Consider the following 26,918-nt stretch of genomic DNA (forward strand, 5'->3'; position numbering starts at 1 on the left):
GGTGCTACACTATATGAAGCTATATAGAAAACTATATTACTTTTACTCGTGCTTCTGTTATGTACTTAAGTAAAAGTACTTAGTAGTAGTAGTATTTACAACGTGTCACGTATTATAAATCTATTCTCTCCACACAATAGAACAGGCAACATTTCAATAATCCGACACTGACAGTTCAAGTCTATCGACGTCCAGGAATTAGTCGGCCCCGGCTGTTAGCAGCGCGGCTACAGATCACGGAGCTGTCAGAGAAGTAAGTGGAAAACACCGGAGGTAATGAACTTGTAGAAAACAGATCAATAACTGCAGCTTTGTTTGAGTCGAGTTCAAGTGGACGACTCAATAATCTCCTGTTAACAATGCGAATGCTTCTATGAGTTTATTAAGTTACTAACAGGTTGTTAGCAAACTAATACTAGCTTAATGCTTAATGTTAGCATACTCATATGGTTCTTTGTAGCTAGCATTCGTAATTATATAATGAGTTATCTTTGAGTTGTGAATATTATATATTATATATTAACCCAACATCATTAGTGTTTGTTTAAACTCAACTGGACATCATTTTGAGCTTTGTTCATAAATATAATGTTAATAACACTGTGACTAATTAAAAACTAGCTACATTTTAATGGTGGAAATAGAAAAATGTACACATTAGTTGTCTTATATGTAAAAAAAACAAAATGTCAGCCTTTTCCCAAGCAAGTAGAAACCTTCATGTTTCACGTCCATCCAGAGAACTCAGGGTCTGGGTCTCTGCCATATGGAGACAAGGTGTTTGACACAGGGTCAGATGTTGGAAGCGGAGCTCGATCTGATGGAGTTCACCGATGGTCAGTACTCACACCTCCAGCGCGTCATCCCGGCCAACATGGAGGCAGGGACTGGGCCTGATGTGAGCCTGATGAGCAGATGTTGGCCTGATGTGAGGGATCATCCTGCTGCAGTGATGGTTACAGATGTCACTGGACCCACAGTGACTTCTCCCCTCGCAACCACCCAAGCCATTGACCTGTCGGTGGCCCCTGAAGATCACAGTCTGGTGAAACCAGGGGAGAAGACCCCATCCTCTTTTGTGGAGGTCCCGGGGTTTGTGTTGGCCGGACTCAGAGGGGAAAAGAGTCCGACTAAAGTGCCCGTCAACAGCCGCGCGTCCTCACAGGTCACAGGTCAGAGATTTTCCGCAAGAGTTTGCTTGGAGAAGAGGTTCAACACAATGTCTGTTGACTTCCAGAGACAGAGGGATGTTCAGTCAGCAGCTGTCTGCCAGTAGGTTCCACCAATATACTACATTGTACACATTTCTATCTTTTAGTTCCCTGTGTTTATATTGTATTTTTAAATGTATTTATTACCCGTACAGATTGTGTATTTCACTATTTGAAATACTCCTTTGCTTCTGTAACACAGATTATCTTATCTCATCCATCCATCCATCCACCCAAATGTTTTCTATATGTAATACAAGAAGAAGATGTTTATGTTTGTAAATGAGGTTTTTCTTGTAATCCCAACAAGGGATGAGCCAAATGCATCTGCACAACACAGAAATTAAAAAATCTTTGTGTGTATTAATACATAATAATATTGATGTATTGACAAAATCTGTTATTGTCTTTCAGTTTTGTAAAGATATTCCAGCAGCCTGGAAATGCTCAAAACACACTGTGCCCACACATGCAGACGTGGATGAAGACTGAAGGAGCGAGTCTCTTAGGGGTTTCCAGCCCAGCCAACGCAGGGGGTGTATTTAACCCTGTCTCTACCATGTGTGCTCAGGTGTGGTGGGAAAAAAAATCACAACTTTAAGTTTCATTATAACTTTATTGCAGAATGTTTAATCATTTGTTTCTTTTTTTTAAATCTCAGGTGGTTGATAATTTTCCTCACATGGATGAACTGAACAAGCACCAAGGTTTGATAATTATAATAATGATAATTTTCAAAAGTAGTACTTGTTTTGTTTGTATCTAAATGAGACTTGTATGCTGTCATATTTATTTTAAATAGATGATGTGGTGACACCTGCTGTCTCCAGGAAGTGGGGTCACAGCACCAGACAAAGAGCCCGACCCGGTATGTCACTGATCCAGAGCAGGGAGAGACACAACAGTATCGAGAGGGAACGCAGGTGAGCGGGTGTATTTAGTCATTTCCCTTAGAAAAGGGAAGTTGGGGTGAGCATTGCCAAAATAATGAACAAAAACAGACTAAACCAATGTTTTCTCAAACTTACCTCACAATGAAAAAAAGGAAAATACCATACAGGGATCTTACCTGCCGCCCTAACATAAACAGGGGGAAATAGTTTACAACAAAAATGGTTTCTCACCCTTGCGGCCATGTGGACCACAAGAAAGATATTTACACTGTTTACAATGACACAACATCGGTCAGGTCCCACATTCACAGAGTCAAATTGTCAAGAATCACAATAGCAAACTGAATACACAACACAGCACAGTGTGGTTGGGACATCCGCAGTCATCATTTTAAACTGTGTGAACCAAGCTCCGGTCCAGTAAGCACCAGCACCACCTACAACATGATACTTACTGGGAAAACAGAACAGGTGAACAGCACCACCCTGAGGCAGGGATGGAGAATAACCAGAACACTCAAATACAAATTATAACTCAGGGTCATCAACATCAACGTTTTGTGAATCTCCAAAATTGTTTTGGTTCAGGAGCTCTTGACTCTTAGTTGGACAAAACGAGACATTATTTCACCTCAGGCTCTGGGATACTGTGTTGATCAGTGTCATCTGATGCTTCTTCACCAAACGAGTCAATGATTAACCGAGAACATAAATGGCAGAAGAATATTTGTGGGTTGCAGCCATAGAAAGAAACCATTATCTATCCTTTATGAGCGACATGAGACTAAAGGATCTAAGAACAAAGTCACAGGTTCTGTATATTAAGTCTGAGAAATGTCAGTATGTCCTGTGTCACTCTGCAGAAAGATGATTCGTCTATACTGCGACGAGTTGAACATGCTGGTGCCGTTCTGCCAGTCAGGGACGGATAGAGTCACCACCCTCCAGTGGACCACCGCCTTCCTCGTGTACATCAACAAGATGTATGGAGACACCTTCAAAAAGGTACATTTGTGTGGTTTGATCGTGGAGTTAAAACACAGATTGATGAAAAACATTTATGGCTTCATCGCCCCGCAGCTAAATCATTTGAGACTCAAAGCCGGGGACGGGGAGATGAGATCTTTATTAAATTTCCTCTTGTTGAATTATAGAGCTGCAGTAGACTTTATATTGCTTTTGTTATTTAGAGAGTTCAAATCAAATTCCTCTTTAGTTTTTCAGTATAAAATCAAATAAACGTTATTATCTTACTGTGATGGATTATCTAATGTTGCGGTTATTTAGTCTGTGAAAAATACATGGCAGCAAATTAAAACAAGCCCTCGTGCTGTGTATCCATATTATGCTGACAGCGTGCGGCAACACCACCAGTCACCTGTTCCTAGATATTAGCAATCTACACTACACGTATCCGGCCCCTGATCCAGATCCACACCAAAATGTAAAGGGTTATTTCCTGCCACCAGGTTTTGTGTTAATCCATCCGGTTGTTTTTATGTAATGCTGCTTAGTAACAGCCAAACGCAGATATAAGTATATGGTAATAACATAAAACAGTACAAGTTTGAGTTTGTCGTTAACTACAATAATCTCATATCTTCCTTGTTTACAGGAGTTTCAGAATCATTCAATGACGCGAAAGAACTGTGTCTGAAATCCAGCTCTTCTTCAGGCTAGGACTCTATCCAGCAGGAGATAGAGACATTTATCTAGTAAGTCAGACAGATATTTGAGAACATTAGCTGAGGTTGTGCAGCAAAGTCTTATGTATTGGTTCACTCTAAGCCTGGGGGAGGGGGGTGCTTTTCATAGAGTCACCAACAGGTGGCACTGCTCCCCTGGTAAAATAGACAGTTCTCTGAAGAGCAACATTCACGCTCCTCAACTTATAGACTTAACTAATTTATTTATATTGGCCTATTTTTATACCTAATTTAAATTTTGCGTTGATTTTTAAACCATTTACTTTGGTTAAACTGTGTTCAGGCAGAGTGTTGTTCAGTTTTCCACGTGCATTTAGTCTTCAATCACATAATTAAATCTTGCGTATGAAGTGTTACTGCCTGGTGATTAAATGGGGTTAAGTAATGTTCATGGAGTTAATTATTGCGAAGTGAAGACTGTTCATTTGATGTGTAGAAAAGAGTTTGTTCTTACTGAAAAGTGGCTTTATTTGTTCTTTCTTACAACATGTCGCTGTAGCATCTTACTGTACATACAACAGTCACCCACAAATAATAAATAGTATTTAAAGTCTTGTATATTTAATAGTTACAGCACTGGTAGTACAAAGTGGATGTTGTGTTTGAAAACATTTGATTCTCAAATCTGGAGAATCAGCTTCACATGTAATTTAGAATAAGAAAAGCTGTAAAAAACAGTATACATTTTTTTTTTTTTTGCATCAATCTACACAATGTCTGGGCACCTGGGTAGTTGTTTCTTTTATTCCTTGTACAGTACAAACACAGCTTCTCGCCTCCGGCACCTATTTCCATATATTACACGTTAAGCTCGTATGTTGAGGTAACACCTGTGATTTTCACTCATGGGCTGTGATGCATGCACATTCACTGCAGAGACAGTCACTTGTTTTAAAAAAAGTAATGGGGGGGCATTGAAATAACATGTACAAAGTTTTTATACACAAAAGGACTCTTCATTTTCATTTTTTGAAATTTTGTAAGTCATCAAGTCGGATGTGACAGTATTTGGAGCGATGCAGTTGTTCTTTTGCACTCGTGTCTCTGTCCACTTTATTTCAGGATGTCATCTCCATGTTTTTGTCTCTCAGTTGCTCTTTTCTTAGTGTTACTCCTCGGATGTTCCTCTGTTCCTCTCAAAATATCACATCTGTTGACGTTACTCTTCCCATCTTGTAATACATTTGTTTCAATAAAGGAGGAGGACAGTTTTTTTTTGTTGTGATCACTCTTCTTTCATTTCTTCTTTTCCCTCACTTTTCACCCTTCCTGCGTGGGGTGGTTGGCCACAGGGTGCAGGAAGTCTTGTTTATTGGTTTTTGGGGTTGGAGGATTTCCCAGCGGCTGCTGCTCCCTGGCAGGCCGATGTATCACAGATACCAGGAGGTCCCTGGTGCCCAGTCCTACCTACCCTGCCTGACTCTCCAGGCTCACCTGGATCTCCTACAGATCCATCACGGCCATCTTTGACGATTCCTGGAACTCCAGGAAGGCCTACGCAAAAGATTTGAGTTGGTTTTAGTTGCGTGGATCAAACGATTTGGCATCAAGTATTTAAAACCTCTTGTAGGACAATCAGAAAATCTGTGATGATGGTTTGATGGACAAATTGTGGAAGCAGCTGTCATCAGCCCTACTTGTTTGACACGTCCTCCATGAGTAAGGTCTATATGAACAGTCTAGTAACCCACAGTGTTGTAGCTCATCAGAGCCTCATACCTTGGTATCCCTGGTCTCCAGTTGGTCCATCAATGGCTTTACCAACGGTTCCCTTGTCACCTTGTTCACCAACATCACCTGTTGCAAACAATTTAAAAGTGAATTTACCCTAATGCTGTCATTAAGTACAGTTTTATAATAATATCTGAAGTTTAAAAGATCGGGTTATACAACACTACCCTGAGATATATGTCACCATAATACCTGCCTGTATATAAAATATCTAAAACTAGAAACATGCTCCTTATGCAATGCCATCAGTATTATAAATCTAATGGTTTAATGTACGATAATATGTCATTTTCTGCGGTATGAGTAGTTCTGATTTTAATGAGTAGAACATATGGTAAAACTAAAAAGACATGATTGATTTGTTTTGCTCCAATATTGATTGAGAGTTGATTTTTCCTACCTCTGGTACCAGGGTCTCCCAGCTCTCCTGGCAGACCTCTGTACCCTGGTGGTCCACGAGTGCCTGGATGCCCAAGAGATCCAGATACTCCTGGGGTTCCTGAAGGCCCAGCAGGGCCCGGGCGGCCCACCATACCAGGGGCCAGGGGTCTTCGCAGGTTAGCGGCCAGCTGGGCTATCTGATCTGTGTGATAGAAAAGAAAACACCAGGGGCTGAATTTCCAGCTTTTATTCGACGTAAGAATGAATTATGGACAAATGCTAATTGAGATTTCTCACCATCAATCATGGAGCCACACAGCTCTCTGATCAGCTGCTCGCTCGCCAGTTTACCCTGGAGAGACATTTTTCAAATGCAACCTCATTCATGCAGTTTATTATAAGACATTAACATTTAATATGCTTCCGTCGGTCAGGAGATTTATACCAAGAAGAGAAAATAAAATACTCACGGGTACACCTGTCTTTCCTGAGATCCCAGGCAGACCCTGTTCTCCCTGGAAGCCCATTACCCCTTGTTTTCCTGGAAGCCCTCTGGAACCGAGCTCTCCCTGAGGACCCGTCACGCCCTTTGGTCCCAGCTCACCACGTTTTCCAGACTATTATTAATGAGAATTACCCTTTAAATGACTCATTATATTTCACAAAACTGAAACAAAAATCACTTTCAGGCTGGAGCTTAAAAAAAACACCCACAATCCTCCGCTTTAATCACTGAACACAAACTAACGAGCAAACTAAACCGGCTCTGTTGAGACAAAGCGGGGGCGGATTCACACGGCGGCTCGTTGCTTGATAATTACTCCAAAGAGAAGCAGCAAACAGTAAATGAGACTGAGCAGGAGGCTCATCAGCGCCGCAACTCCAGTTACATAAAGTCTGCTGCAGCTTAATGTGACTCGTCTCCTCTCCCTCATGGCGACAGCAGCAAACAGGCCAATAAAACTAAAGCAGCAATACCTATCTCTAATTAATCCTATTAAAGCTGGAATGTGAGGCTGCATCACATGCAACGAGTCTGACAAGTGGGCGACAGTTCAGAGCACGGCTCCTGTTTTTAATGTTTAGTGAGGGAGCGGGGGGGGCAAACTGCTGCTAATTACACCCACACACAACATCTTCATGTGCTTTGTGCTGATAGACACAAATCGACTGCAGTGACTCACAACCAGGGGTCTCAGTTCTGCAGGGAGTGTTTCTGCAGCTGCTCGGGTGCGTGTGGAAGATCGTTGAGCTCAAATTGTTTGAAAAATTGGAAATTGGGCCTAAAACTTAGAGAGATTTAAAAATGAGAATGAATGAACTGCTGATGTTGAGTCAGTTTTAACACCTGAACACTGTTTTAGGAGTGTTTGTGTGAAAAGTAGTTATCAAGCAAGAAGATGATGTTGAACGTTTGCTAAAAATGCTGGATTAAAACTTCAAGTAGTTAAAAAGAATGGATCTTTTGTTAAAATAGATTAAAACACCAAAGAATAAATAGTAAAAATAGTGAACTTATTGTTATATACAAACAGATGGAATTCTTAGTTTAAAGTAATATGAAAATGATTGATATACGTAAGTTGAAGAACAGTTAAGCTGGTTCAAATTGTTGGTTACTTGTTTAAGTAATGGATCAAAAGTTGAAAGAATTAGCTTTAAATTAATAATAAATGGTAAAACAGCGAGAAATGGAGAGAAATGGTAAAATGAGTAAAGGGATCTGTTGAATTCATCTGCTGTGGGAAACTGATGTAATAATTGTAATAACACTGTCGCTCACCTCTCCTTTTTGTCCCACTGGTCCAAAGTGACCCTGAAAAAAGATAGAATTTTAGTTGAATATACATGAAAACACACTGTTATACAACAAATAATCAATTAATAATTCAAACGTGATGGTTATGGCTTCATAGAGCTCACATATAAACAGTGAAACGATTTGAGACTGATGCACACGACAAATAGAATAAAATAATACAACAAATGAAATAGATAAGGTAATATACGATTAGGGAAGAAAATCCCATATATTTTTCAGAATCACTGATGAACTGCAGAGCCATAAATTCCAGTGCAGGACCATGAAGTGAAATAACCAAGCAACCAGTGTAAAGACTTTCAAATTGGTGTTGTCTATCAGCTGGTCCTATAGTCAGCTGTCAGGCAGCAGAGCCCTAAATCAGTTTTACGTCTATTTACTGTTGTCAGAGGATATGAAATCAAATATGAAAGACAAAACTTACAGGTTCTCCGTTCTCTCCTGGTAAACCGTCACTTCCTGCGACGCCCTAAAGAGACAACATCTGGATTATCTGATTGATTCTCATCCAAATCCATTTTTATTCTTTTTAATAACTGAGAATATTCTATAATCTGTTGAGCTGACAACACAGTCTCAGCATCAACAAACATCAAACTCTTATATAATAGTTTCTCATACATATAACAGGTGGGTGCAGACTATTACAAGTCATTCAGGGGAGGTCAGATCTAAGTTGAACTTTGACTTAGAGATATTTACCATGTCTCCTTTGGCTCCTGAAGCTCCGTTCGGTCCCTGCAGGAGTTTGAGGAGAGAGAGAGAGAAAGAGAGTAAACTAGCGGCATGGAGAGACATTTGCAGAAGGCCGACTGCGGGAGAGGGAAGGGGGGATGGAGGAAAGTGAGGTGGGCTGTTTGAGGGGGAACTGGGATTGGTATAAAGACTGGCTTTGTTCTGTCCTCACGTTCTGAACAGGAGGCCGCTTTGTGTCGACCACCGCTCGGTTTATACCTCCGAGCGAGGAGGGACGACCTGGTAACAGACACACAGGACCCTCATATGGGGACAGACACATGTCTCTGCTGTGTCTGTGCAGAGACGTTTAATTTGACCTGTTTTATTGTTGTTATTTTTTTGCATTCTGGACTTGAGATGCAAGAATTAGTCGATCAAACAAAAACTATTTTGCAATTATTCTGATTATGGATTCAGCATTTTGAGTATCAAGAAAAATGGTCCCATCTTCTAAAGATTTGAATATTTTTCATTGTATTTTATTTGTGTTCTGTGATAGTAAACTGGAAATATTTGGTTTTTAGACAAGTTACACCTTGTGAATGGACTTTCTTGCCATTTGCTGATACTTTATAGACCAAATGATTAATCTAGAGAATATATTTCGTTATTATAAGACGATTAAATAGCCACAGCCCTATGTTGTATCCTGGATGATGGGTGGCATTAAACCCCGGCACACGTTTCATATCGTCACACACGTCAAACTCACCCTTTCACCGAACTCTCCACGGATTCCTGTCGGACCTGGGAGACCTGAATCCCCCAAGGCTCCTTTCACCCCCTGCAGCGCACAACACACACAGTCAGTAAGGTAACGCAAAATGACAACATTTAAAAATAGTGATGACGATAAGTGATTTCATGCAACTGACCTGAAAGCCTTTGCCTCCCTGAGGTCCATTGTTGCCCGTTGGTCCAATTCCTCCCTGTTGGAAACAGACACTTTAATGTCATCGCACTACAAAACACATAATACAGCAAACAACTGTTGAAAGGCGTGAAGATGTTTGTTCATTCCTGTGATGATTTATCATTTTTCTTTTGCTCGTCACAGGATCTGATGTGAAAAACAAAGACCTCTCTGTTTATGAAAACCTGCTCTCATCACTGGACCTGTATTTCCTCTAACTCCACCTCAGCGAGACCCTGAATCAGCAGCGACGCTCTTCGTGCCTTTGCAGCAGAATATCATTAACTCCGAAGGGCAGAAGTTTATTATATCTCATATTCATGCGAGAAGCCTCTAAGCATTCTACACGGTTCCTTTATACAAATTATGTATACATTGTCCGCACTGATTATAAGAACCGCAAACTCAATCTAAATTCTGCAAATTGCTTAAAAATCACCAGACGTCCCTCTGTGCAGCAGAAATTCTCATAATTTGGCTCGTACATGGGGCAATGATTATGTTAAAATATCGTGTAACATATGCTTTTGAAGCTTTGAAAGTAATAAACGCAGTGCAGCAATTTGATAACACACAATATCCACACAGTGTAGACGTTAACTCACAGCCACTCCTCTGGGTCCTGCTATTCCCCTCTCTCCTGGGACACCAATGTCACCCTGAAGGCAGCAGAGGAAAGATTTTGGAGACACGTCAGAAATGTTTAGAGACGAGACACAAACATGAAAGTTTCATGTGGGTAAAATGTCAGAGAGTCTTTGACCCAGTAGTATCCCCCCCCAAAAGAGCCCATCAGATACATACAGGAATACCTGGCTCTCCAGAGGGCCCCGTCTCCCCAGTCTTCCCCACATCACCCTGGTGGAAAAAGACAAAAGATAAGTTTTCTGTGAAGTTTCTCACTCGTCCAGGTCATCGTTGGATTAAAGGCTAACGAAGTTGGTTGTAGATACTTGTAGATGTTTTATGCAAGAAGCTTCTTGGACAGAAGATTTGTCAGGTTTTTTTTTGGTGATTTGATTTCAAGTTTAACGTCTGTTGGTGTCTAAATACTCACAACTTCTCCTGTAGATCCCTTTGTACCAGCCTTTCCTTGTAGACCCTGAAACAGAAAGTACACAACTATGAGCGTCGTTGAACATGTTCAGAACTTATCACTTATAGTATTTTCACAATTATACTTTTTTGAGAATCAAAGTAATGAGTGATTCCATGTCACAGTGTCACCAAGTGTACATCACAATACTTACAGGAAGGCCGTTTGGTCCTTTCTCTCCGACGATTCCGTGGCGTCCGGCATCACCCTGTCGACACAAACATCACTGTGAATGCTGCGTCAGCACTGGACTCGCATCTAAACATCTAACAGGAAGAGAAAAGTGCATCTTACCTTCTCGCCATCTAATCCCGGCGTACCATCTTTGCCATCTCTGCCAGGAATACCCTGTAGAAGACATGGAATATGATCCCTGTGGTTCTGAGCGCTGACGTATTTTTGAAAAAGTATAATTTGTCAGGTAATGCACTTACAGGCTCCCCTTTGGGTCCTGATCCCCCAGGGCCTCCTTTGGGACCTATTTTACCCTGTTGAAAGACACATTAAGATTTAATTTATACACCTTTTATGTACACGTAAAAAACTAATAGTAAGGATTCAAAGTCTTTACTTACAATTTCTCCTTTGGGTCCCCTGAATCCCTGTGGTCCCTTTTCTCCAGCATCACCCTGGAGACATCAGATGAAACACACACAGCTATTCATTGATGGGAGCAGCCGTCTACTCCTGCTGTAAACTACTATCAAACGCCGTTTTTATTTTACTGCATCATAAGTTACAACAAGGAGACACTCACTGTCTTTCCGATGATGCCGGCGATGCCAGGTTTGCCTCTGAAACCAGGAAAACCCTGGAGACGAACAGAGCACGAGGTCAGAGGAAGCAAACTGGTGCGTGAATATTGAGAGTGATATGAAAGGTGGAGAGGAGAAGAGAGGTCATGTTCCTAAAGGTGCTTACTCTGTCTCCTACAGCTCCCATCGGTCCCTGTAAACCTCTCAGACCACGTGGGCCCTGAAACACAACATGAGGTCATCGTGAGCTTCAGACACACAACACTCGCTCAGAATATTTCTCAAATTCCTCAAATGTTGCTTGGATGTGGTTAAACCATGTAAATATCTAAATCTGAGGAGCCATCAAGAGAAAAATGTTCTTATCAGTTGATATCGATAATTATCACGATTAATGTCACATTATTATTTCTTTCTAAGTTTAAAGACTCGTTTGAAGGTTGTGGTTTTTTAATTCTTCTTTATGAGCGAAGAATGATAAACAGCAAAACATTTCATATTATATCGCAATAATTGTTGTTGACAGAAGACTACGATGGGATGATAAGACATTTCCCTGAATAGTTTTTATGTCACTCACCTGCAGACCCACAGTGCCAGGAATACCCGGTGGACCAGGTGGACCAGAGTCACCCTGGAGACAGAACAGGACACTTAGTGTTGCATCAAAACAACAAATCCCAGAAACACAAGCAGCCAAATTAGAATCATGTGACCTGATCAGCCACAGGGACAGAGGCCCTGATATTTGTCCCCTGAAAAACTCACCTTCTCTCCATCTTTTCCAACCTCTCCTTTGATTCCTTTATGTCCTGTGTGACCCTACGTGAGCAACCATACACAGAGGTTAGTACAGGCATGAGGACACATATTGTGTGAGTGCAGGGTGACTTATGTTGTATATATTTCCAAGGACATATTGAGCGGCGTATGATTAAACACAAATAGAAAACGAAGAACCCTGACAGGAGCTTTATTTATTTACCTTGAATCCCGGCATCCCAGGAGGACCAGAGGGACCAGGGGGGCAGATCGCAGGACACTGCAGAGGAAAGAGACAAAACACTGAGGACTGTCTGCAGAGGACGCAGCTTCAGGTCACCATCATTAACGCTGCTTTGACAGGGCGCATGATTTAAATCTTACCAGAAGGTCACCGCTGAGGTCATGAAGAGTACCAGGAAGACCCTGAGAGAGGGAGAGGACACAGGGAATCAGAGCGTTCCCTTCATACTGGAGATCCACTGGGTGGCAGTGGTGAAAACATATGACCACATTGTACCAGCAGCATTCCTCAAGTCTATAATGATGACTGCACTTACTGGGGGTCCATCAGAGCCAGCAGGTCCGGGAAGTCCTGAAAGACCCTCAGATCCCTGAGACAGAAGACAGGAAAGATTAGTCTGAAGTAATTGAGGAGATTCTAGAGCCTTTCTCATCATCACTACTGAGAAATGTCACCAATCAGGTGTTTCATTGACCCGTGATCTGGATCCACACCAAAATTTGATGGGTTCTTTCCAGACGCACATCTTTTCACCAAGTTTTGCTAGTTTTGGCATAATCTTGCTAACGAACCAACCAACAAACAGAAAGAGGTGAAAACATAACTTCCTTGGTGGAGGAAACAATGAGAAGCACATGATCCAGTGTTTTTGGAGCAATAGTCTGGATATCTGAGCCTCTGCTGATACGATTCTGATCATTTCATGTAGCACTTTTCATAAATAGATAGATAGATAGATAGATAGATAGATAGATAGATAGATAGATAGATAGATAGATAGATAGATAGATAGTCTAATCGAGGGGATCAGTAACTCACCGCTGAACCCTGGGGTCCGACTCCGCCCGGCAACCCGTTGGTTCCAGGTAAACCCTGCAAACAGAAGACACTGAGTATACGTGCAAATCATCCAAATACATGACTTTCTTCAACTTTCTGCACTTGAGCATGACATGAGACGTCAGAGTCGTGTACTCACTGCAGCTCCTGTTCTCCCTCTGCCCTACGGAAACACAGGAAGACAAATTAAGTCACAAACACCGAGAGGTGATCGGATTTTCTCACATCATCAGGACCCAACACGTGATGCGAAAACTGCATCAAATCTGCTTTGGAAGTTTGTCGCTGGTTTGTTGCCGTGAGGTGAATATGAACCGTCTCAGTCCGTTTAGATCAAAGTGAATGATGATGTGAGCGATGATGTGTGACGCTGCTTCATCATCTTAATGTCGACACATCATTCGATTTGAGCAGAACTTGACTCTCTGAAGTTATTTCCAGTGTGAAATAGGGAAAAATGCAGATGGTGCATGAGCAGTTTTTTTCTCTTTTGATGACTGATACTGTTTGATAGATGGGGCGAGGTGGATTCCTTCATGAAGTCACTGCTGTGTAATCGTGTGATGTGGTGTTTCTTGGTATGTGGGCGTACTTACAGGAGGTCCAGGTGGCCCCGAAGGTCCAGAGTCACCCTGTGGAGAGAAAAGTGAAACATCACAATTAACCTTTCAGACAACTTCAAACTAAATATATATATTTTTCACAAAAATCAGGGTAAATAAAACCAACGTTGCTACATACCAACAGCGTGACTACTAATAGAGTCACCTGTTATAACCTTTTTCATGTACGATTTTGTTAGTGTTGCTATATTTTTATATTATTGTCTATATAAGTTGTTGAGAATACACTGTATCATTGACCAGTGCTGTTTGCTATGATTAATGATACAGACCCTTTTATTATTAATGATTAATAAATGACTAATAAAGGCAGAAATGTCACAAACAGTATTAACAGACAGAAGGTCATTAAAGTGCAGTAACGTAGACACAAGAACGTGGACGATCCCGTGCATGTGAAGGGTGGTTTGCTGTAAAAAGAATAACTATTGTTACTTAAACTCAGTCCTATTTCTTAACATGAACCCTTATTGTTGCTTTTAGTGAAATGAAAGAAGACTCCTACAAATCGTTCTACACATTATTGATCAAACTGTGGTTTCCTTGTCCTCTTTCCTTTCTAACGACCACCTCTCCTCCTCCTCCTCCAGCTGTTTGTTTACCCCTCACAGCTGTATTTGTGTTGTCCGAGAGGTGAGAGGACAAAAGACCCCAAATAATCAGGCCTGACACAGAGACGTTTATTTACCACATTCCCCAGAGCGCAAACGAGACAACAAATCATTACCACACAGAAAATGACCTGTGAATACAACAACTTAAAACCCTAAATTTTAAAAAATGAATGAATATCTGGTTTGCTGCTGAACATTGAGCTCACTCCTTGTATCAAACTCCAGCAGCCAGATCCTGTTTGTCTCTCCAGCACCGTGAGCCCCAGTGATCCAGCTACAACTGGAGTAATCTGAGTAATTAGAGACACTGGTTGACGCAGGCTCCCTCATTAGATTTGCTAATTAGCTGAACTGCTGGCAGCGTTTATCTGTCTTGACAGTGACTTTGCAGCTTTACAGCAGAGGTCCCTCAGTATTTATTCTTTCGTGCCTTATATATATCCTGGGAAATAAACGTCTCCCTGTTTAATTATGAGATATTGCATTAGGGTTGATGTCACACACATGCTGTAATTCCACATTCCACCGTATCTCTCGGAGGATAACACCTGTATCCCTCAGCATTAGGGCAACAGATCATCATCATCCCAGAGTCGCGTCGCAGATTGGTGGGAAACGGGGCTGCATTCCGGGCCGGATTAGGGAAGCAGCAGAAATAAATCCCATTCTGATCCCTCATTAAAAATATTCCCACCAAGACGCTGAGCCGGCTTAACAAATCCAGGCTGACAGAGGAAAACACGGAAACACGGGCCCTGTCCCCGTTGGATTCTCCTACAGATCTTCGTAAACAGCTTCCACTCAGGATGCAGGAGTTTGCGTACGCGTTCGTGTGTTTGACCTCTGATGAGCGAGGGGCAGTCTGAAGCACACGGGTCACAGAACTAAACTGGCTGCATGTGTAAGTGGATCCTCAGCATCCCAGAAAGATCACGAGACTTAAGAGACACTTACTGCTTCCCCCGGGGGCCCATCCTTCCCAGCAGGACCGTCAGGACCCGTCAAACCCTGGAAAGAGAAGAAGAACATTATACAACAACAGGATGATTAACTCTGTGGTCTGCTGCTTTGACACAACCAATAATCAATAGTCCCAGTTCCAGAGACGTCACTTGGTTTGGGCAGAGATGATGTGTTGATGACAAAGTGTGTGTGTGTGTGTGTGTGTGTGTGTGTGTGTGTGTGTGTGTGTGTGTGTGTGTGTGTGTGTTATTGTGGACACTTACATCCACTCCTGGAAGTCCTGGCAGGCCTGGTTTCCCCAGGGAGCCCGGTATTCCTGCTTTCCCTTTAGGACCCTGCATAAAGAGATTCATGAAGTTGTGCACAAGAAATGTATTTATTTATTCATTAGTTTAAACCTATGAAATTATTTTACCAGGAAGTTTTTCTAAACCTAAGTGTCTAAGGAAAGACGATGTCATACGTTGTGCAAATTGAGACAAATTTGTAATTTTGAAGAGGATGGTGCTACTTTTCGGTTTTTGGCACAAATTGGAGCAGTCTGGACGAGCAGCTGGTCTTTCATTGTCTTCTCATCCTAAATTTACATTTTATTTTGGCCTTCATTTGCAGCACAGTTACATAAAAAGACCACTTTCCTTTGTGCTACACATTAAAGAGATGCACTTTGACACACGCAGCTTTGTCTCATAAAACGACTGTAAATAAAACTGGCTGGACGAGTTGGAATACTCACAGCTTTCCCTGGCAGTCCAGCGGGTCCGTCTTTCGCCTGTTAATTATAAAGGACAAATGAGCATCACAGCTACAGAGAAACACCTGTTGCTCCTTTTCAAAGTTCATTTTGTTCAACGTCTTAAACGCTGCAGTTTAATGTTGGATCATACAAATGAAGCCTTTTAAATTCCACTGACACTCGGATTCAAAGACATCCAGTGTTTGCTCGTGGTTCAAAATCATCAGTAACTGGTATATTACAGTGAGTCTCTGGTCTGAATCAGTGAAAAGGATTCAATGTTTAGCTTCTGCAGCGACCGGGGGGAGAACAAACTGAGCCGATGCCCACTGGTCACATGATGGAAGCCTCAGTTTGGTTAGAACTGGGGGGGTAGTGTTGGGTTGGGGGCGGTTGAAGGTGGAGGGAGGAGGTGTGAGGTGAAACTCTAGATGGTCTCACTGGGTTGGGGAATGTATGAATGAGCCCTCTGTGTGCCCGCACTTTACTGGAGTCACAGAAATATCAACTACTAAAAAAAAATCCAGACAGATTTTGACATAAAACATTTTTCCTCATGTCGCAGATTAAATCAAATAAAATGAATGCACAGAGTTTTAGTCCACATGTTACCAACGTTTTTCTTGTTAATTTGACTTTCCCAACTATCCAATTTCCTCCTAAAATTAAAAAATGTAAGTAAATTAAGTCTCATTGAGTCATTTCACTCAGATTTCTACAATAACATCATATCCTAGTTAGTGAAGAATCTGGGGGCTTGGATTTCAGGTGGTTTCTGTTGAATTGTTCACATTCACTGACAAGATATAATCATGGAAATCAACACATACCAAGTTGAATTAGTTAATGAGACAAACTAAAGAAGAAGCACAGTCCATTCATAGCATTAATATGATCTCAGCTTTTCAGGGTGCAGGCCTAAAGGAATAAGGTATAATTAACCAGATATTTTTTCTATTAGTAAATTTAGTACATACACACCTAAACCCTGCCCACCTGATGTCCATGCTTATCATTTAATACTTGTAGGTGGAGCTGTGGGAGGAGTCACTGTGATAAAACATCTAGAAACATTTCAGCCACGTTTAAGCAGAAAGAAAACACTTTTCTACCAAAGCTGCACCTGAATGGGAATTTCAAATGAAATCTGTATACGATTTTGAAGTGCAACGTGTAAAGGATGCAAAGCCACTGAGCTGTGAACTATCCCTGTGGTGTGTGTGTGTGGCACAAGTTTAAAAAAGGTTATTCTCATAATAATGTTTATACAGAGGAGGAAAATATTTATGAGTTTATTACTCACACAGAGAAAATAAGGAGGTGACACCTTCCTCACTCACTGCAGTTGGTTGAGTATTAAATCTTAAATAGGAAATATGTATTAGGTGTATGAGCTTTAAGTTAGGAACCAGGTCAACTCACATCAGTGCCATCCTTTCCTGGTGGTCCAAAGGGTCCTGATGGCCCCGGAGATCCTCTGGGGCCCGGCCTCTGTAACACAAAATTCAAATTCAGAACCTTGCATTTCTCCATGTGTTATATGTGACTGTCATGTATCCAAACTTTGTCTGATGCAGTCACCTCAAGAGGAAAAGTACAGATTGGAGATCAACTGGATAAATCAGTGATGACAGAATGGTGAAAACATCAATCAAAATAATATAAAATAGATACTCAGGACAATGTTAACGAAATGTAATAATTTAGGCAAATTCTAAACATGTAAATAGACATAAATTATTCAGTACAACTGCAACACTATCAAAAGTATGAGCAAACAAGTGCGTGCGTAAAGACGCTTTACATCTGAATTTACGCACAAGCAGAAGTCTGATCCAGATTTATACAAAAGACACACATAAACCAGATTCGTGTCAGCAAAATAAACGTTTCATGTTTTTCTAAATGAGCTCCTGCGTTTGGCTCAGTGAGGAAGGCTGAATGAACAGAGGTGGCATTGTGCGCCCTGGCACTGATCCGCGCATTCCACAGGTTCAGGGACAACATAACCCCCGAATTCATCAAGTGGTGCGAAAGGACCGAGCCCCTGAAGACACTTAGACTGATACGACTGAAGAAGAAAAAACACCTTCCACGTTCACTCAAATGAACAAAACTGTACTAAGATACTGTTTGACTGCACTGAAACATCCAGAGAGCATCCGTGTGACGCGCAGGCAGCTCGGGCCTCGAGCAGCTGCAGGAGAGAGCGACTCTCATCAGCAGCACCAGGACACACTTGATCTATCAACCAGTGGATCTGCAGGTCCCATTAACTCCTCACACTAAGTCAGGATTATGAACTTTAGCTGCACACATCACCACAGAGAGCAGCTGCAGCCGCTGGATGCAGAGAAGGATGCGGCACTTGATGCCTCTTACCTGGGCTGTGGATGAAGTCAGAAGCTGGCACAGTAGGAGCACCCACAGAGCAGAGAACACCGCCATGTCTCCTCCACTCGCCCTCACAAACTTTTATGTGGAAAAGGTAAAATCCCCGGTTCCTGGTACTCTCTCGCTCCCCCCCAAATCCGCAACGGAGCCTTCCTTCACCACACGGCGCGCAGCTCCTGAATGGCTTTCCCTTTGCTCCCAGATAAACCCGAGTCTCCAGCCGAAGGGGCTGAACTCAGTCTGGCGCACAGTGCACAGGGGTGAGGGGGGTGAGGAGGAGTGGGACTGGTGAGGGAGGCATGGGGGGGGCAGAGAGGAGCCGTTTCGGATAGGGAAGAAGTGGGCTGAGCTAAAGGTGTTAGAAATATCCAGAGGTTGGTAATTTAGAGGCTCCTTGGTGTCACCATGAAGCACAATCACAATAAAGAACTCCTTCACATTTAGTGCTGCACATCCATTTAATACATTTGGTTTCTCAAAGGAGGCAGATTTAAAGTTGAAATGCCTCTAGTATCCTGATGTAAAGTCTCAGAATCCTACATTTCCCATGATGCAACTCAGAAGCAAATTGTAATCACATCCCTCTGGTTATAATATAATCCAAACTTTATACATAACCCTGGTGACATCATTATCTTACATAATATACAATAGCAGGTACCACTTTTCTTAAGATGAGTAAAACTGGCATTTATAGGCTATAAAGAAAACAGATGGACTTTAAACAATCAGGTTTTAATCAGCATAAAATCTTAATCAGAGAGAAATACCTTTTGTTTTTTTTCAGTGTAATCTGAACATGTATTTCGGTAAAAAAAAACGCAAAAAAACGGTAGAAGCATTTGAGGTTTAACTATTTTTTAAGTGCAGTTGCATCTTAGGTTTTGCTGCAATACTTAAAGTGACTCCCCGTCTGTTCCCAGACTAGAGCTGCAACTAATGACCTTCATCACTTCATCTGCAGATCATTTTCTTGATTGATGGATAAAGACTTTGATAAAGATGTCACAAAATACTAAAAGTCCCCTACATGTGCCTGATCCCCCCCCCAATCAAGATCTGCATGTGAATTATTCACTGGGAAACTGGTGAAATTAAAAAGAAATCCCATCTCTCATTGCTAAGGAAATTTAATGAGCTCTTTCTTGGCGCATCTCCCATCAAGTTGAATGGAAATATGTTCAGTAGTTTTTAGCCTAATCCTGTTGAAACCAGACATGGGTGAAAACATAACTTCCTTAGTGGAGATAAAAATGAAGAATAAAGCTCAGGCTCCAAAAAGTCAAAGGAATATAAAAATGTTACTCACTAATCATTTCAACACTACCCCAGACAAAGTATATTATGAATATATTATTATTAAATATCTTGAACAGAAAACAAATCTACACAAGAGAAGAAGTACATCAGTTATCAAACTATCGTAGTCCATTTTGAGGAGGACAAGCAAACTCTGGTCTGAATTTAAAATAATCCAACAAACAGTGTTATTTATAATATTCAGGGGAGGCACTGGTAGATCTATAGATGGAGGCAGCCACAGACAACGCAGTTAAAAAAAACATCTCAACCTCCACACTGATTCCTGAGCTCTGTACAAGTTGTGTTGCGTCAGTATCTCTAAGTTTAACATGCTTCTTCCTGTGAGTCACTCCACTTCACCGAGGGCCAGTGTTTCTTACTATATACGGCTGAGAAGAAGAATATCAGGATGAGGAGCCAAAGCCGACAGCGTTATCCTGACAACTGCGATTTAATGATGATGGGACTCAGATTTTAACTCAACAGATCAATGTCATAACAAGCATCAGAAAATAGTATAACTTTATTCTGCTTTGTCAACAGCCAGGTGTTTACTTCAGAAAAAAGAAAGAAAGAAAAAGGATCATTTATAAAGGAGTCAGTACTTTTGTAAAGTTATTACCATTTCATTATGTAAAGATCATAACTTCAACAATTAATATTTCAAAATTAAGTGCAAATATAAAAAAGATGCATCAATATAACTGACCCTGGCTCATAAATATCCAGTCTCAAATGAACATACAGCCGACTTTAAATTATAGACAAAGCTTTTTCAGTTCTGCCGATAACAAACGCATCGTACAATCAACCAGTCTTCTCTCATTATTTTTTGGCAGGTGATCAAAAGTCTACTTCCCCAAATCTGCGTGAAAACACACAGACGTGCAACATTCAATCTTAAATCCATTTGAACAGCGGGGTCCAGAACAAGTTGTTTTTTTTATCAACAAAAAAAACCCTCTTCCAATTATTCCTCAGTGCAAAAAAAAACAAACAGTTCAATTGTGAAAGTATTTAGGTGTTAGAAAATCTGAAATCATTTCATTGACATACATTAATAGTGCTTTATGTATTCTATAGAGATATTTCATATCAGTTGCTGACAGTCTCAGCTATTACTGCCTTAAAGGAGAAATCTGGTAATGTTCATATTGTACAGAAATCCCATGAAAAGACCAAAAAACAACCATGAACTTATCCACATCACATAAATGAAGCCACAGTGTCGCACTTGGTGACACTTTCATTACAATAAATCCACGTAAACCACTGTGCTGCTGTACAATCACCCACACTGGAAACATCCCCCAGCAAAAACACCATTTACTCCTGTTTGAGTAACACTTAGCAAAAACTATATGTAGCCCTTTAAAAACAAAACTTACATACTTTATATCTGACCAGTTATTAAAGGATTATGTCTTTCTTAGGATCACATGGGCTCGGAGCTAGGAACAAAAGTCAGAAAGTATCTGGAGAACAAATAAACTAACTCATCACTTTTGGTCTTTTCATGGGATTTGCTGAACAAAAAAAATGAAATATATATAATATCACCAGACTTGTTCTTTAATATCTGATGGACATGTAGAAACTGAGTCATATCCAGTCCCACATTTGGTGAATGAATAAATCCATATACTCCTTCAAAGTGAAAAGAATCAATATCTCAACATTAAATACAGTAGAAATAAGGCTCAGAAAGACTTCTCAGTACTCTGTCCCTAGATTATGTTTCATTTAAAGTCAAATCAATCATCCGGTTTAGTCTTGATGTCCCATAGTTTTGGTCTGAGCTCGAGGGGTTTGATGCTGAATCAACGTCCCATTTCTCTACTCATCCTCAGGTTTGCCGATGCTCATCTGTGACCCATTTGTTGCCGACACATTTTCCTCCGACATGTCCTCCTCTTCATCGTCTTCTGTTTTTTTTTCTGGCACTTCATTAAATTCAGTCCTTGGGATTTTTTCCTCCCTTCCAGATGAAAGAGTGGGAGAGTGTTTCGAAGTCTTTAGAGGGGTTTGCGCTGCCGGGCTCGTTTGACCAGTGGCTTTATTTGCACCTGTTTTTTCCTCCATTTGAACACAGTCGGGGTCCCCGGCCGAGCCGTTGCTTGGCAGCACCTTGACATCTTCCCTCTTCTTCTTCGGTGTTTTTTTAAGGTCGATGTCCTCCTCTGTCTGCATACTGTTGTCGGGTTCCTGGATGGTATCGTCTGAGTTGTTGGTAAGTTTGTTCTCACTGTCGGCACAGGGCTCACTTGTTGCTGCCACAGCGTCTGGACTGAGCGACTGATCCATTTCCTCATCATCTGCAGAGTCATTTCCATTCCCCAGACTTTCTTTAGTAAACTCAACTTCCGTGTTTCCATTTGCCACAGTCTCAGGTTCTGATTCTGGTTCTGGCTCTGGCTCAGCAGACGCATCTGACAGTTTGTTTTTGTCTTTACTTTCTGTTTTATCGCTTCCTTTCTGATTCTTTGTCACGTTATCCACTCCTTCCTCTTTCTGTTGCACACCTGCTTCCCCATCTTTGCTTTTACTCCGTGAAAACGCTTCATCCTTTCCGTCTCCATTCCCGATGGCATCGGATCTTTTGTCTGCCTTCCTGAATTGTTTCTGAATCTTCCTGGGACACCACACAAACTTATCCTTTGGCTCAAAGTTAAGGTAGGCGAAGCGCAAAAGCTCCTGACGTTTCTGCTTGTCCAACACAGCAAACAGGAAATAGTCAAGTACGCTGCGTTTAACACTACTGAGGGTCTTCTTGACCAGAGTCTCTTCCAGAAAGAAGCGGACAAGTGGGGCCTGGTAGTGCTCGAATCCCAGCTCCCCGAGGCTCTTCAGGATGCGAGTGATGCGCAGGTTGTTGTGCATATTCCTGCAAGACATCAGAAAGTTGAAGCTGAATTTGAAAACGAAAGAGTACATATCTCAAAGGTTGCTAGCGTGAGAAAATTTAATATTTACCGCTCCAGGTTTCCAAAGCGATCTTTCCAAATTTCAGCACGTTTCACCTCCCCAGTGTCTTTGTTGACTAAACGGATGCCATAGAAGCCCAACATGAGTTCATAGGACTCGACTAGTCTCTTTTTGGCTTCCTCATTCTTCTTAAAGGCCTGAGGAGGTAAAATATCAATTAGAAAAACACAATCTTAAATATAAGTAATGTGTCAAAATGTGTAAAAAAGCATATTAAAAAACAATATTATAAGCATATTGTAGGTTTGCTTCAATACATAGCCAACTGTTGATAGTCATGGGTAGAAAAATAAATAGTAAAGAAGAAAATGTCCAAATAAAAAGACCTGGCTGCCATTTCCTGATAAGTATTGATCTAAGAAGTTTAAAGTTTAAAAGAGTGTAAAAATGCTTTACAATTTTGACACGTTTCTCAAAGCAGCAGTTGAGTCGTTTTGAGCTTCTCCATGTCAGCTGCTTCATATTGAAAACTTCCTATATTAGAAATATATCCTACATAAACCCAAAGCGTAGTAAACACCACAAAGAAATGTTTTGTACTTGGAAGTACATGAAAAGGAAGATTTATGTGCAGCAAATGATCCACAGCAAAGGAAAGTTTGGTTGATTTAGCTGCTGCTCCGGGCGAACATTATACTCTTTCAGCGCCGGTAAAGCTTGATATGAAACTGTGGTGGCTCTTTAAGGTTTCATGAATATGCTTTTATCACACATTATAGACACCATAAAAAAAAAGGACATTGAACCTGAAAACCTGAAACAAATTAATCATTTACACAGGTTTTGTTTCATCTTTAGGCTCTGGAGCTTTTAAAAAGATGCTCTTCACCTCCAACATGTCAGAAAGAGGAGAGCACCTTCTGTTACAAAGCTTTTTGTAAAAAAACTTCTTGAGCTTATGAAGGTCTGTAAGTTATCAAATCCAGAAGGAACACACTGATGTTTTCACTCACTTGCTCTTATTATATAACATTTTGTAGCATCAGGATAAATAGTCAAATAAAGTTGAGCCGAACAATTTTAAGTCATTCCTAAAAGCCAAATCCTTCACAGCTGAGCAATTATTTAATACCCTTTTGTTTTTTAAAAATAGTCTTACCTCAATTTCCTTCTTGGTGAGTTCTGAAGCCATGTAATTAACCCCCGGTTCTCGCAGTGGAAACAACCTTACAGAGGCAGAGAGAAACAACACAGAACCAATTAACACCTAATGAAACTGTGCTCTAATTCAATGAGGATGTCAGCTGTTCACAACCCAAACATAAAACAATAATCATTTGGTGCTTCACTCCAGAAAAGAAAAAAAACATACATCTCTGAACTACAGGGAACTCACAAGACGTCCTTCCCTGTTTCCAAAGCTACAGTGACGGGTAAGAAAGCAGCTTCTGTTTCCAGCTGTGAGAAGCTCCTTCATTCACATTGCATCATAATCAACACTACACTCAAAAATCAAGCATTGCTAGTATGAATACCAACTGTAAGGAGTATACTTAATTTCCAGTGTGAACAAACTGCTTAGTTACACCCTGCTTACATATTTCTTATTGAGTATGGATTCGGGACAGCTTGTGTCCTGGCATTTGATAAACCAGTGCACACACTACTTACTCAGACTACAAGGTCATGTGTCTGCCAAAAATAAGACGACAATGACTTTGCTGTGTCAGATTAGACGCAGACAAAACATACCCCCGAAGAATTAAACAATACATACCACTGAATGTACGAGTGAACTCTCTCCAGTCTTTTGTAGTCATTTCTCCATTCCTTATGAAATGACTCTATGTAGACATCTGTACCAAACCAGAAAGAAGGTATTAACTTCAACACACACACACAACTTTTCCCAAACACTTGGGAGTATCTTGTTAAGTGTTAACATCCAAATGTGTTTACCATCAGGAGAGGAGGGAAATTTATTCAGATAAAACTGCAAATTGTTCATTTTGTCTTCTGAGCACTCGTCATCTGTGAGATTCTGTAGAAAAACAAGCAAAAAAATGTGTCATCACTCTTCGTGACAAGATGTTTTCTGTTGTGCAACATAAGCTGTTTTCAGACATGAACTCTGCAAAATCACTGAACTCAGAATTTTGCCTTACAGAAATTTACAACACAGCAGGAGATTCTCCGCTCAGACGTTTTCACAACAAAGCAGAAAGGGGTGGTGCAGCAGGCAGAGGCAGGATGCAGCTCATTGATTCTGCTGCAGAAATCACTTGTTTTTGATTAAAGCACATTGGCGTCAACTCTTATCGCCAAAATGTCTCGTCATCTTCGTTGATGTCTTCTACGTGTACGGCTCCACTTTTTCTTCCTGAGATATTTGTATTCTATTTGTTTTTTTACATTTTTGCATCTGTCGCGAGTTAGAAACTGCATCACACACCCACTCGCTCGCGAAGGTTCTACTGCTGTGTTCTCACATCGGCTCATTTCGGACATTACTGGAGTTTCTACTAGACTAGGCTATACCTGGAGAAACTCCGGAGAAAGTCCGGAGCCTCTCACTCGGACATTAGTGTTCTCACATACAGCCCCTCCGGAGAATGTCCCGAGATTCTCTGGAGATCTGTGTATGTCTGAAAGCAGCTATACGGCTGGAAAATATGGCCAGAAATTATATCAATATAAAGACTTAATGAAAATCAATATAGATAATTATCACATTAAATGTCACATTGTTATTTGCTTTAAGTTTGATCCTGAGTGAAGGTTGTGATTGAACAGATCTGAGGTCTATTAATACATTATTACTCCTCAATGCTTGCACAATGCTGATGAACCTTGTTCTGTTATAACTACTGGTGATGTTTTACTGTGCAGCCCTCATGCAACGTGTGGCCTGTTACTTACTGGATATCCTCTCCTGTACGTCTGCATGTCCTTTGCTGCCCTCGTGTTTCTGGGCGTGTGGTGCCACTGCAAGCAAAAGTGAAAGTGAAATAACTGCATCAAGTGTTTCAGCGTTAGATCAAAGAGCAGAGATCACAGACAGCACTCGGAGCTGCGGTTTCCTGACGCGAAGCGGCATCGACACGTTATCTTTAGCGACGATGCCACAACATGACAGCAGGAACCTGACACAGCCTTAAACAAGTTGACATATGTAAAGGCCAAGCTAATCAACCGCCACCCCCCCACCCAACTACCGGAAACGGACATAGCAGCATCACAGCCTTACATTTACACCACGAATAAAGAGATATGAACAGAAACCACTGCAAACAGCTGGAAACAAAACACACCAGCGCAGCCAGAGACCTTTAATCCCGCAAAAGCGAGCTAACGACAGCGGCTAGCTAGGCTAGTTAGCCAGCCTGCAGCAGCTGGGCATTAAGCTAACATTAGCTCTGCAGTCATGGTGATTTCCGGGTGGGGAAGCAGCGACTCGTCGTATTTAAACTGTTTAGCACGGTCTGTGTGAGTGCAGGTTCGGGAACAACACGTACCAAGGTCCAGCTGGTCTTGTTCTTGTCTTGGCTCGACCGGCGGGTCTGGCTCTCCGCAGCCGGCTCGTCTCCGTCGCTCTCGGTGTCCCAGGTCGAGTCGTACTCACACACGCAGTCGTCCTCCATCCTGCTCCGAATTAAACACACCGTCTTGAGAGCAGCGGTACTGAACAAGCGTCGGAGCCGGGCGAGCGCCGTCTGTGAGCGGACACGGACGCGGTTTACCCTCGCATGTTGCGGTTATAAGCGGCCCTGACCACCCGCCTCTCTCCAGGCTTCCATCGTCACTGGCTCCGCTGGCGGCTGCTGAGGTGCTCGCGACGCCTTCACGCACCCCCGCGGAGCAGCGTTCATCTCAGCCTCGGTTCGGCGTGACCTCAAGTCTAGAAAACGAAACGAGTCCTGTTCAGACAAAGAAGTCGTGGTTCCAGAGTCACAACATGACCGTGTCACAGCGGATTAGATGATAGTTCATCTCCTCTCGGCCCCAGGAAGTTGTTTATTCTACATTTGGCCTTAACACCAACTCCTGACAAATTAGACCCCAACAATTCCACAATATCTTAGTGTTATTTGGCTCCTGACTGTGCGATATTCATTTATGTCTGTGCAATTCAATCTTTTTTCACTGTATATTTAGTTCTATTCTATTTATATTTATTATATATATATTTTTTACATTTCCTTACATATATAAGTATTGCATCTTTATTCTGACTTTACTGATGTCCATTAGTGACTGTCCTCTTTGCTG

General features: G+C 41.5%; 3 protein-coding genes across 4 annotated transcripts; 1 reads left to right on the plus strand and 2 right to left on the minus strand.

The window, feature by feature from the left end:
• Positions 1-53: 53 nt before the first annotated feature.
• LOC118110794 lies at positions 54-5,021 on the plus strand. 2 transcript variants are annotated; one of them, XM_035158862.2, is made up of 7 exons: positions 54-273; positions 740-1,272; positions 1,626-1,782; positions 1,873-1,918; positions 2,014-2,134; positions 2,968-3,109; positions 3,720-5,021. In XM_035158862.2, the coding sequence occupies exons 2-7, from the start codon at positions 767-769 to the stop codon at positions 3,759-3,761; spliced, it is 1,014 nt and encodes a 337-aa protein (XP_035014753.1). In that variant the 5' UTR covers positions 54-273; positions 740-766; the 3' UTR covers positions 3,762-5,021. The 2 variants fall into 2 exon arrangements, with proteins under 2 accessions (XP_035014753.1, XP_035014752.1); XM_035158861.2 differs by having other exon boundaries at positions 55-253.
• col9a3 (collagen, type IX, alpha 3) lies at positions 4,350-18,684 on the minus strand. The gene is made up of 32 exons (XM_035158857.1): positions 18,411-18,684; positions 17,451-17,519; positions 16,029-16,064; positions 15,556-15,627; positions 15,284-15,337; positions 13,689-13,724; positions 13,232-13,255; positions 13,072-13,125; positions 12,569-12,622; positions 12,393-12,434; positions 12,232-12,288; positions 12,015-12,068; positions 11,827-11,880; positions 11,413-11,466; positions 11,249-11,302; positions 11,067-11,120; positions 10,926-10,979; positions 10,786-10,839; positions 10,646-10,699; positions 10,453-10,497; positions 10,200-10,253; positions 10,001-10,054; positions 9,358-9,411; positions 9,195-9,266; positions 8,447-8,482; positions 8,169-8,213; positions 7,706-7,738; positions 6,393-6,539; positions 6,220-6,274; positions 5,942-6,124; positions 5,530-5,607; positions 4,350-5,304 (listed from the first exon to the last, which is right to left on the minus strand). The coding sequence occupies exons 1-32, from the start codon at positions 18,474-18,476 to the stop codon at positions 5,120-5,122; spliced, it is 2,037 nt and encodes a 678-aa protein (XP_035014748.1). The 5' UTR covers positions 18,477-18,684; the 3' UTR covers positions 4,350-5,119.
• Positions 18,685-20,229: 1,545 nt separating this feature from the next.
• ogfr (opioid growth factor receptor) lies at positions 20,230-26,508 on the minus strand. The gene is made up of 7 exons (XM_035158858.2): positions 26,165-26,508; positions 25,569-25,634; positions 24,609-24,690; positions 24,427-24,505; positions 23,809-23,875; positions 22,698-22,846; positions 20,230-22,608 (listed from the first exon to the last, which is right to left on the minus strand). Exons 1-7 carry the CDS (start codon positions 26,288-26,290, stop codon positions 21,561-21,563), a joined length of 1,617 nt encoding a protein of 538 aa, XP_035014749.1. The 5' UTR covers positions 26,291-26,508; the 3' UTR covers positions 20,230-21,560.
• Positions 26,509-26,918: the final 410 nt, after the last annotated feature.

This window comes from Hippoglossus stenolepis, chromosome 6 (assembly GCF_022539355.2).
Source record: "Hippoglossus stenolepis isolate QCI-W04-F060 chromosome 6, HSTE1.2, whole genome shotgun sequence".
Taxonomy (NCBI): Eukaryota; Metazoa; Chordata; class Actinopteri; order Pleuronectiformes; family Pleuronectidae; genus Hippoglossus; species Hippoglossus stenolepis.

Bases quoted from the DNA above. Each gene is read 5' to 3' on its own strand.
- LOC118110794 (XM_035158862.2), top strand. From the start codon at position 767: ATGGAGACAAGGTGTTTGACACAGGGTCAGATGTTGGAAGCGGAGCTC. The intron at 1,783-1,872 runs GTGTGGTGGGAA...TTTAAATCTCAG, and splicing joins TCTCTACCATGTGTGCTCAG to GTGGTTGATAATTTTCCTCA. The intron at 3,110-3,719 runs GTACATTTGTGT...CCTTGTTTACAG, and splicing joins ATGGAGACACCTTCAAAAAG to GAGTTTCAGAATCATTCAAT.
- col9a3 (XM_035158857.1), bottom strand. From the start codon at position 18,476: ATGGCGGTGTTCTCTGCTCTGTGGGTGCTCCTACTGTGCCAGCTTCTG. The intron at 16,065-17,450 runs GTGAGTTGACCT...TATAATTAACAG, and splicing joins CAGGAAAGGATGGCACTGAT to GCGAAAGACGGACCCGCTGG. The intron at 9,267-9,357 runs GTCAGTTGCATG...TGTGCGCTGCAG, and splicing joins AGGGAGGCAAAGGCTTTCAG to GGGGTGAAAGGAGCCTTGGG.
- ogfr (XM_035158858.2), bottom strand. From the start codon at position 26,290: ATGGAGGACGACTGCGTGTGTGAGTACGACTCGACCTGGGACACCGAG. The intron at 24,691-25,568 runs GTAAGTAACAGG...GTTTTTCTACAG, and splicing joins CGTACAGGAGAGGATATCCA to AATCTCACAGATGACGAGTG. The intron at 23,876-24,426 runs GTATGTATTGTT...TGCCTCTGTAAG, and splicing joins GTTCACTCGTACATTCAGTG to GTTGTTTCCACTGCGAGAAC.